Raw genomic sequence first — 11,929 nt, 5'->3', positions numbered from 1 at the left:
TCGACCTGATTTGCGGGCCAGCTTAGTAGGAGTCAGCCGATATCCGGCTTTCCAGAGAAGCAGGAAGGGGAATGAGACACGGAACAGTCGCAAGAGGTAGCCTGAACTTTTAAAATTTATATTAAATACAAATTTCCCAGTCTTATAATAATACCTTCTGAAATCCGAAACATTCCGAAAACCAAAACTCAGCTGGTCCCAAGGCTTTCGGATAAGGGATAGTGTACCTGTATTTAACTAAAGTAGTAGAAAAAACTGACAGTATCCTGTCAGATGGCAAAAGGATGTGAATATTTCTAAAACCTAATGGATCTGCTCTCCAGCATCCAGGGAACAGTCCTGAAAATAGGCTCCCAAGGCCCATGATATTCAAACAACTGCACCCAATCATATTACCTGCTCAACAAAACAGCAACCAAGAGAGTGTGCTGCCTTCAGGAAGACAAGTCATTGGAGCTGGGAATGCTTCAATAAATCGAGAGTTTCAGTAGGCCAAGGTCTGGTACAATGAGGCCCCAATATATATATTTTATACTAACCACCCCCACCCACCCCAACTTTTCTGACTAGCCCTCTCTCAAACAAGTCCACTCCTTGCTAGTATTTACATCTTTAGTGTAACTTTTCATTAACATCAAGCAGTTCAAAAGATGTGTGGGGAGAACCAGGAGCGGATTAACAAATATTTATCATGCCTTCACGGTCAAATAGCTTAAGACACTGTCTAAGCTCACATGGACGATACCTACTTGGGAGCGGCCACTGCTAAAAAGCATTCTTAAGAGATTTTTTAGACATCCAAGGGGCAGAATGTGTCTATGATCAAATACAGACTTGTAAAAAAATGCAAACTTTTCCAATTTTTGTAATTAAAAAAATAATTCATTCATGGGATGTGGGCATTGCTGGCAAGGTCCGCATTTATTGTCCATCCCTAACTGCCCTCGAGTGGCCGGTGGCCATGTCAGAGGGCAGTTAAGAGTCAACCACATTGCTGTGGGGAGTCACATATAGGCCAGACCGGGTAAAGACGGCAGATTGCCTTCCCTAAAAGGACATTAGGGAACCAGGTGGGTTTTTACGACAATCCGGTAGTTTCATAGTCACCATTACCGATAGTAGCTTTTTATTCCAGATTTTATTTAACTAAATTTAAATTCCCCAGCTGCCGTGGTGGGATTCCAACTCTTGCCTCCAGATTATTAGTCCAGGCCTCTATTATTAGTCCAGTAACATTACCACTATGCTACCATTATGCATAAACAAAATCCAACTAAACATTTGTGCCATGGAAAATTATATTACCTGCAAATAAAGTTACAGATAAACATTGATATAGATGGACTGTAACAAGTTCAGCACATACCCTAATCTTGCTGAGTTTCATCTGGATCTTTCGAGACACCAAGTTAGACCAGTATTTTTCACCCAAGAAGTCCCAGAAGATTCTCCCAAGCAATGCATTGACCCAAGCCACTCGTTGTTCTGTGTCCTCGATTTGAATGTTTGGCAACTGAAGTGCAAAGAAAATATACAGGGCTATTGAATAATTCATAAAATGTTAAGAATCCATATTCACCAATACTGTAACACCAGGAATATTAAATCTGCTAGGATGACAACACAGCTAATTTTTTTTTTTTTTTACAAAATCTGATCAAAATTGCTGCAGTCTTTAGGAACTTTCACTTTTAAAAAATTGATTATGTATAGCATTTTGATATCTAGGATGAGGTGGAACTATTAGATAGAGCCAAAACAAATGCACACACAAGCTTATCTGAAGATAATTCTAAAACTACACAGCTGGACTCTGAACTAGAAGACCAGAGTTAAAATCTAAGTCTCAGTGCTAGCTATATCATTTTGAGAGGGAAAGTCAGAGTGCTTTGGGGGGGGGGGGGGGGGGGTGTGTGTGTGTGTGTGTAGAGAATAAAAGAAAGATGAAGCATCTTCTCATCCTACACATGTAGCCTTCTTGGAGTCAACCAAGAAGTAATATTGACAGCATTCATAGGGATATCTGCAGGCTCAACTGTCCTGCATTAAAGTTGTTTCACAATAGAGTTTTTAATAAAATAGTACCTGTACTGATATGCTATGGTTTGGAAGAAAAGTATCAAAAAGCAAAACCAATTTATTTTTTCTTACCTTATTAGCAGTGGGGCTACTTTCTGCACTGTGGACAGGACTTAAGGTAGGACTGGAGATTTCTTCAGGAATATACTTTGCCATGTACACAATATAGTCCAGAAGCATTTTCTGGCGCACACCAGATATGAGATCTTTCTGTTTGGATTGTGACATGATTTCTTCAACACTTCCCTTACTGCTGTTGCGACTATGTGTCAGCATTCCTGACTGGCTATTGTTCCTACTGTGTGATGGCACAAGCCCTAAAATAAAGCACAATTGATTAGAGTCATGTGAACAGCTGAATTACTTAAAAAAATTCCTCAATAGTTTTACATCCAGTCTCAAACATCAAGTCTGAAATGTCTGAAGCTTTTAATGTACTCTGAAGGAGAGGAGAAAAGTGAAGTAAATCATTGGGCTATCAAGACTTCAAAATTTGATATTAAATCTATTACTGGAAAGTTCAAAACATTGAATCTTGAATTACCTGCTGTAAATGATGCTACTCATTTCAAATAAAATTTTCCATTGCATTATTTTAATGAGCTGAACAGGCAATATAAAGAAGTGCAGAAGAGTGGAGATTCAAGCCAGGATATTAATGGAACAAATCCATTGACAGTAAAGGAATGACATAAATTGGGCAATAATATTGAATGCATGTACATTCAGGATTACAAGCCTTTAAAGGTTGCAATTCTAACATATTCTAGATGGAATTAATTTTTTTTGATCATTTAGATTGTGTGCTTTTTTTGCGCAACTTTATTAAACTAAGATTCAGCAGATCTAGTCTTGGAAATAAAATGAACAAGGTTATTATCAATGTTCCTTATGAAAATGGAATAGCACAGCTTCTTTGCTGCTTTGTAACTGCTAACCCCCTCCAGCCTTAAACCCTCCAAGAACTCTGTATTCCTTCATCATTACTTCGTAACATCGCCTGTCTCCGCCCTTGTCTCAGCTCATCTGCTGCTGAAATCCTCGTCCACGTCTTTGTTACCTCTAGACTTGACTATTCCAACACACTCCTGGCTGGCCTCCCACATTCTACCCTACGTAAACTTGGCCATCCAAAGCTCGGCTGCCCCTGTCCTGACTCGCACCAAGTCCCGTTCACCCATCACCCTCTGTTCGTTGATCTACATTGGCGCCTGGTTAAGCAACGCCTCGATTTCAAAATTCTCATCCTTCGTTTTCAAATCCCTCCATGGCCTCGCCCCTCCCTACAATCTCCTTCAGACCCACAACCCAACCCCCGCACCCCCCCCCCCCCAAGATATCTGTGCTCCTCTAATTCTGCCATTTTGAGCATCCCTGATTATAATCGTTCAACCATTGGTGGCCGTGCCTTCTGTTGCCTAGGCACCAAGCTCTGGAATTCCCTGTCTAAACCCCTCTACCTCTCAAGACACTCCTCAAAACCTACCTCTTTGACCAAGCTTTTGGTCACCTGCCCTAATTTCTCCTTCTGTGGCTTGGTCAAATTTTTTCATCTTATAATACTCCTGTGATGTGCCTCGAGATGTTTTACTACATTAAAGGCTCTATATAAATACAAGTTGTTATCATCTCTGGTCTCTTAGGCATTTCCCCACTCCCTTCACCCCACCTTTGGTGGCCGTGCCTTCAGCCGACCAGACCCTCAGTTCTGGAATTCCCTCCCTAAATCCCTCTGCCTCTCTCTTCCCCTCCTTTAACACCCTTCTTAAAACCTATCTTTGCAATCAAGCTTTTAGTCACTCCATCTAATATCTACTACTTTGGCTCTCTGCCAATTATTGTTTGATTACACTCCTGTGAAATGCCTTGGAACATTTTCCTATGTTGAAGGGGTTATTAATATTGTATTATTCAATTAGTTCATGATGTGTAATTTCTTATAAATGTTCAAGTGTAATATAATCCCCCATTTCTAATTATAGACTGCCCCCTCTGACCCATAAATTGAGAAAAAAAATGTCGCAGGTGTGTATAGAATGCCCCTATTTCTGGCTTTTGAAACGATCAATTGTTATTTTTGCAAATGGTACAAAGCAGCCATGAAACTGAAGACAGTCCAGTGTGGCAACAGAGCCGCTGGGCTTAGGGGTGTAGATTCCAATTCAATGAAATTAATGAGGGCTTTGGAAAGGTTCCAAAATAAAACTGGCGTGTATTCCACAAGAAACTTGATGAGCAGGAATGTCCAGCAGCTTTTCCAGGGTTGAAGGATACCTTGCTGTGGCTCAATGAGAAGTAGCAAAGAGTTGGGGGTTCAGCATGATCAAATTGAAAGTTAAAAGCCTTTCTATATATTGAAAAGGAAGAGGTTACCTACAGTAACATTTCAAAAGGGTGCTCGTGAGAGAGTGCATCCTAAGTGTTAGGTGCACGAGGCTTTGATGATGAATTGCATCAGGACTGTGGGATTTTGGACTAGTTATGCTACTTAATACAAAAGTATTCATATGATTATGAATTTGAGAATTCTAAGTTTTTTCTGCCGTTACTGTTAAGCTCCACTTTGAAATTTCCTGTCCTACATTATTAAAGTAAAATGTTACATACTTGGAGTTATGCCAGTTTCATACATTTTAAACAGTTTAATTAAGGTTGATTCATTCATTCCTAAGCCTCTTGCAAATGAGTATGTGTATATATACTCCCATTATTTTTTTTTTGGCAGGAAATGTGTGTATTATACTCCAAGATTTACAGTACTTAACAAAATGAGCAAGGGAAAATATGACAGCTTGTTCCATGTGATGACTTTGGGAGTATCCAAACATAATGCTGTGCATTAGTTGGTGCATGTGCTCTGCTATTAACAGCTTTACAAAGTTTATTTTTGGACCCCCCCCCCAACCCCTGACTTTTCCCTGCCATTTTCTCCTCTCTTCTCCTAAAGACTTTGACTCGGTTGCAGTGTTGTTCCACTGATCAGTTGCTCCCTGGTACATTGTCCAAGTGACTATTATTCATGTGTAAACATTGATAAGAGTGTAGGCAGGTCATTCAACCCTAGGGACTTGAGAATACAGCACATTGCCCAATATCCGCACACATGCACTTCTAGCAGGATTCACTGGACAGCAGTCTGGAGCAAGAATCCTGATTGATTTCCCCCTCCATAATCCCAGTACGCTAAATACAATTATAGTACCATTATCACCTTGGTTGAGACCACCTAACTCACCACAGACTGAAGCTGGGATCTTTGGTTCTGTACACCAACTACTCACTAGATAAGCTTGCTCAGTCATCAGGAAAGAATTAAAATTTGTAGTTAACCAACTAAGGTATATTACATTACGGAGCATGATAAGCTATGAGAAACACTGTGGGAGACTGCAGGGGGACAGATAGGTTAGGGGAGTAGGCAGGTACATGGCAAATAGTTCAACATTGGCAAATATAAATATTCTCCTCTTTGTCCCAACATGTAGTACGTGTTGGGACAAAAAAGAGAATTGAAATATATCCTAAACTGTAAAATTTTCAATTGAGTGGAGAAACAGAAGTTGAAGGATGCAGATAAACAGATCTTTAAAAACAGGAATGCAGGTGGACAAAGCTAAAGGGCAAATAGGATTCAGGGTTTCAATACAAGGCATTGAACACAAAAGGATAATTCTGTGCAAGACACTGATTTGGCCAGAGTTGGAATACTGTACATAATTTCAGGAAGGATATTGAAGCCATGGAAAAGATGTAATGCAGATTCACTAAGCTGATGCCTGTTATCCAACCATCTTCAGCTGCTTCATCAATGACCTTCCCTCCATCATAAGGTCAGAAGTGGGGTTGTAAGTTGAGGACTGCAGTGTTCAGTGCCATTCGCAACTCCGCAGATAATTAAGCAGCCCATGCCCACATGCAGCGAGGCATGGATGACATTCAGGCTTGGGCTGATAAGTGGCAGGTAACATTCGCGCCACACAAATGCCAGGCAATGACCATCTCCAACAAGCGAGAGTCTAACCACTGCCCCATGACATTCAACAGCATTAGCATTGCTGAAGCCCCCACCATCAATATCCTGAGGGTCACCATTGACCAGAAACTTAACTGGACCAGCCACATAAATACTGTGGCAACAAGAGCAGGTCAGAGGCTGGGTATTCTGCAGCAAGTGTCTCACCTCCTGACTCCCCAAAGCCTTTCCACCATCTACAAGGCACAAGTCAGGAGTGAGATTGAATACTCTCCACTTGCCTGGATGAATGCAACTCCAACAATACTCGAAGCTCAACATCATCCAAGACAAAGCAGCCCACTTGATTGGCACCCCATCCACCACCTTAAACATTCACTCCCTCCACCACCAGCGTACCGTGGCTGCAGTGTGTACCATCTACAAGATGCACTGCAGCAACTCGTCAAGGCTTCTTCGGCAGCACCTCCAAAACCCGCGACCTCTACCACCTAGAAGGACAAGGGCAGCAGGCGCATGGGAACACCACCACCTCCAAGTTCCCTTCCAAGTCACACACCATCCTGACCTGGAAGTTTATCACCATTCCTTCATCGTCGCCGGGTCAAAATTCTGGAACTCCCTCCCTAACAGCCCTGTGGGAGCACCTTCACCACATGGACTGCAGCAGTTCAAGTCGGCAGCACACCACCACCTTCTCAAGGGCAACGAGGGATGGGCAATAAATGCTGACCTTGCTAGTGACGCCCACATGAACAAATAAAAAAATCTAATTGTGATGAGAAACTTGGAAAACTAGGGCTAAATTCACTGGGATAATGAAGGTTAAGCAGGAATCTAACGAAAAGGTTCAACATTCTGGAAGAGTTTGAGAGGATGAAGTGAAAGATTATTTCCACTAATCTGTGAATTGATAATTTAAGATTAGTACTAGCAGCGTAAACGGGGAGGTCAGAAGAACTGTTCATGTAAAACGTTATTAGAATATGGAACACATTATCAAGTGGCTATAGAAACCAATTTAATAACATACAAGAGGGAATGAGGTTAACACTTCAGGAAAATTATTATTGGGCATAGGGAAAAAGCAGGGAGTTTGGATTGGAGTAGGTCACTAACGGCAGCACAGGTACTATGGGGCCAGTGGCCTGCACCAGTGCTGAGATTTTCATGATTCTAAAGATGTGCATTGTCCAACAAATTGTCTTCAATAAAACATGTTACATCATATATATATATATATACACACCTTTTTAAAACATCATATATATACACCTTTTTAAAACATATGAACATAAGAAATAAGAGCAGGAGTAGGCCACACGGCCCCTTGAGCCTGCTCCACCATTCAATAAGATCATGGTTGATCATCGACCACAACTCTACTTTCCCGCCCGATCCCCATATCCCTCCCATTGTGATTTCAGTAGCATAGAAAACATGGGTTCACCTGGTATGCCACCTCCTCCTAGACTGGCTGGTCGTTTAGCACCAACTTTCGATTTTGAGGCTGAAATGAATCTCTTGAACCATTCTTCCTTTTCTCTACCAGTCCTTCCAAAAAGATATAGAACTTGGTCCTTCTGGCAAATTGGCTTTGCAGAATCTTGTGACACAGATTTCCTTGGTTCCTCAAGTACAGTTTCAACTTTATCAGCAGGGAGCTTTTCCTCCACATTTTCCTTCTCCGTCTGGGTCTTTGACATAAAGTCATCTTGTCTGGCAAGTTCAATGCAAATTGGGTACTTTTTATTCCATACTCTTTTTCTAGCCAGACCCTTTGGAACTAAATGCACCTGTTAAAAATGAAGGTCATCCTTTTACATTGCGGTTTTCTATTTTAGTGTTTCTGAAAAATGGTTTTCTATTATCACAAATACATTAGTATAACCATTCTATTGAAGTTTAGCAACATAAATCAAGACTTAACAAAAAGGGGAAGAGAATCTCAGTCAGGAAATACTGCACAATAAACTCCCAATAAAATAAGTGTAGATTTTGACTTCTGGGTGGCTGACCAGAAGGCCATGTCGCTGGCCACCCACGTCACATGACCCTGATTTGCACGTTAAAAGGGGCCTACCACCGAAACAGGTAGGTGGTTCGGCCACCCACTGGTAGGCCTGTAAAAGTTGCAGTAGGATCATTGCGGGGTTAACGGGCGGAAAGGCTACCGACCCTACTTAGAGGTTGTCACCACTCTGTTAATGCCGCATTTCAGCAGGTTAAAATAGACTAACTTATTTTCTCAAATATTAGATATCTGAGCCATAGTGCTATGAAACACTGGAAACCAGAATATACACAGTGCATAAACACAACATACAGTATTCGATCAGGCTGCGCTTTTCAAACATTCCCCAACTTGTCTGCTGCTGCTTTTGTTTCTCATTTACCCTTGCATGCTCCCACTAGATCTCCTGTGTTGTTGCTCATGGGCAAATTTGGAAAACTGGTGTCTCTTTTTGTAATTGTTTTGCTGCTGCTCTTCCACTTCATAACCGTCTACCCCTCTATTTTACTGCCAGAGTTCAGCTCTCCTTTCTCTAAGCATATCTCTCACATTGTCATTGTTCTTGTTCTATTTTTCTCAGTCACCAATTGTTTTACTTTCTCATTCTTTCGAATCTTTGGTTGCCCCCCATTCTTTCTGCATGTCTCTCACACTTACTCCTTTATTGATTTACTCACTTTCTACCTTTTACCCTTTTTAAAGGCCAGAGCAAATGCAAGATGGCATCTAACATGTCAAAGTTGGTATCAGGGCAGATTAAGATGCCAGGAATAAGCGCAGAACATGAACATGAAGTGTTGCAGGATCCTCTAGGAAAGAGTGATCATAGCATGGTTGAATTTCAAATTCAGTTGGAGGGTGAGAAAGTAGTATCTCAAACCAGTGTCCTGATCATAAACAAAGGCAATTACAATGCATGAGGGCAGAACTGGCTAAAGTGGACTGGAAAAATAAATTAAAGGGTAAGACAGTTGAAATGCAGTGGCGGACATTTAAGGAGATATCTCTCAACTCTCAACAAAAGTATATTCCAGTGAGAAAGAAAGATTTTGAGAAGGGAGCACCATCCGTGGCTAACTAAGGAAGTAAAGGATGGTATCAAATTGAAAACGAAGGCATACAATGTTGCCAAGATTGATGGGAGACCAGAGGATTGGGAAATTTTTAAAAACCAGCAAAGGATGACTAAAGAGAGATGAATTGAGAGAGTAAACTGGCAAGAAATATTAAAACAGATAGTAAGAACTTCTACAGGTATATAAAAAGGAAGAGGGTAGCTAAAGTAAACATTGGGCCCTCAAGAGAATGAGACGGAGGAATTATTAATGGGGAACAGGGAAATGGCAGAGACTCTGAACAAATATTTTGTATCTGTCTTCACGGTAGAAGACACTAACAACATCCCAATAATGGATAATCAAGGGGCCACAGGGAGGGGGGAACGAAAGACAATCACTAAGGAAATAGTACTTGGTAAAATAATGGGACTAAAAGATGACAAGTCCCCTGGACCAGATGGCCTGCATCCCAGGGTCTTAAAAGAAGTGGCTGCAGAGATGGTGGATACATTGGTTGCAATATACCAAAATTCCCTGGACTCGAGAGGTCCCAGCAGTTGGAAAACCACAAATGTAATACCCCTATTTAAGAAAGGAAGGAGACAGAAAGCAGGAAACTATAGACCAGTTAGCCTAACATCTGTCATTGGGAAAATGCTGGAGTCCTTCATTAAGGAAGCAGTAGCAGGGCATTTGGAAAATCAATGCAGTCAAGCAGAGTCAGCATGGTTTTATGAAAGGGAAATCATGTTTAACAAATTTGCTGGAGTTCTTTGAGGAGGTAACGAGCAGGGTGGACAAAGGTGAACCAGTGGATGTGGTGTACTTGGATTTCCAGAAGGCATTCGATAAGGTGCCACATAAAAGGTTACTACATAAGATAAGAGCTCGCGGAATTGGGGGTAATATATTAGCATGGATAGAGAATTGGCTAACTAACAGAAAGCAGAGAGTCGGGATAAATGGGTCATTTTCCAGTTGGCAAACAGTAACTAGTGGGGTGCCACAGGGATCAGCGCTGGGGCCTCAACTATTTACAATCTACATTAATGACTTGGATGAAGGGGCCGAGTGTAAAGTAGCCAAGTTTGCAGATGATACAAAGATGGGGGGGAAAGCAAGTTGTGCAGAAGACTCAAAGAACCTGCAAAAGGGATATAGACAGGCTAAGTGAGTGGGCAAACATTTGGCAGATGAAGTATAATGTGGGAAAATGCGAGGTTATACACTTTGGCAGGAAAAATAAAAAAGCTAAATTATTTAAATGGAAAGAGATTACAAAATGCTACAGTTCAGAGGGACCTGGGGGTCTTTGTGCATGAAACACAAACAGTTAGCATGCAGGTACAGCAAGTAATCAAAAAGGCAAATGGAATGTTGGCCTTTATTTCAAAGGGGTTGGAGTATAAAAGCAGGGAAGTCCTGCTACAACTGTACAGGGTATTGGTGAGACCACACCTTGAGTACTGTGTACAGTTTCGGTCTCCTTATTTAAAGGAAGGGTATACTTGCATCAGAGACAATTTACTGGGTTAATTCCAGAGATGAGGGGGTTGACTTATGAGGAAAGGTTGAGCAGGCTGGGCCTATACTCATTGGAATTTAGAAGAATGAGGTGATCTTATTGAAACATAAGATACTGAGGGGGCTCGACAAGGTAGATGCAGAAAGGATGTTTCCCCTCGTGGGGAAATCTAGAACGCGGGGGCACAGTTTTAGAATAAAGGGTCGCCCTTTTAGAACTGAGATGAGGAGGAATTTCTTCTGAGGGTCGTAAATCTGTGGAATTCTCTGCCCCAGAGAGCTTTGGAGGCTGGGTCATTAAATACATTTAAGGTGGAGATACAGATTTTTGCAAGATAAAGGAGTGAAGGGTTATGGGGAGCAGGCAGGGAACTGGCTTTGAGCCCTAGATCAGCCATGATCTTATTGAATGGCAGAGCAGGCTCAAGGGGCCAAGTGGCCTATTCCTGCTCCTATTTCTTATGTTATATTCTAGCATGCACGAGTGAGAGAAATGGGGAACTGAGAGCTAGAAAGGAACACGAGGCTCTCCCGTATGTATATTGCCTCTCCTCACAATGGTGTTTTTCTACTCCCATCAAGAGGGCCACACTGTTCTCCTATCTGAACAGGCTCTCCCTGTGCATCAGTCTTCCCTACCCTTGGGCTTCTGTTCTTCCCCACTTTCAAATGGTGTGGAGATGCCGGTGTTGGACTGGGGTGGACAAATGTAAGAAGTCACACAACACCAGGTTATAGTCCAACAGCTTTATTTGAAATCACAAGCTTGCGATTTCAAATAAAGCTGTTGGACTATAACCTGGTGTTGTGTGACTTCTTACTTTCAAATGAGACATTAAACCATGGCCCTGTCTGCCCTCACATGGATGCAAAAGATCCTATTCGAATAAGAGGAGAGTTCTTCAAATGTCTTGGACAACATTTATGCCTCCACCAACATCACCAAACAGATTATCTGATTATTTATCTCATTGCTGTTTGCTTTCTTTCTAACTCTCTCTTCTCTGCCTTCTTCAGCAAGTGTCTTTCTTGGTATCTTTACTCTCTCAACAGCATCTCTCTTCCTTCCCCACTAGTGCTCCCCATCTTGCGCCTGCTCAGTATCAAATGGTTTCCCTGTTTTTATTTTTAAAAGATAAGGTGGCAGAGCAGAGAAAACCAGTTTGCCTATCCCCTTAGTCCCTCTCTAGTAGGTTTGTGTCAGCATTTCAGAGCAAATATACAGTCTCAGAATCTAGATATACAGTTGCATCTTAGAAATCCATCAGATCTAAAGGCTTA

The 11,929-nt window shown here is 41.6% G+C and overlaps 1 protein-coding gene across 7 annotated transcripts in view; it reads right to left on the bottom strand.

The window, feature by feature from the left end:
• Positions 1-11,929, bottom strand: part of tex2 (testis expressed 2) — a 128,210-nt gene that overhangs the window by 27,561 nt on the left and 88,720 nt on the right. For all 7 annotated transcript variants that reach the window (XM_085963934.1, XM_085963936.1, XM_085963933.1 and 4 more), the window contains 3 exons: positions 7,503-7,848; positions 2,152-2,396; positions 1,367-1,513 (listed from right to left, as the gene is read on the bottom strand). In XM_085963934.1, coding sequence (XP_085820060.1) covers positions 1,367-1,513; positions 2,152-2,396; positions 7,503-7,848 — 738 coding nt within the window. The remainder of the gene's footprint in view (positions 1-1,366; positions 1,514-2,151; positions 2,397-7,502; positions 7,849-11,929) is intronic.

This window comes from Somniosus microcephalus, chromosome 21 (assembly GCF_052327205.1).
Source record: "Somniosus microcephalus isolate GS21.2 chromosome 21, FLI_Smic_1.0, whole genome shotgun sequence".
NCBI classification, from domain to species: domain Eukaryota; kingdom Metazoa; phylum Chordata; class Chondrichthyes; order Squaliformes; family Somniosidae; genus Somniosus; species Somniosus microcephalus.
Note: the sequence above shows the minus strand (reverse complement) of the source record. Positions and strands in the feature narration are given on the sequence as shown.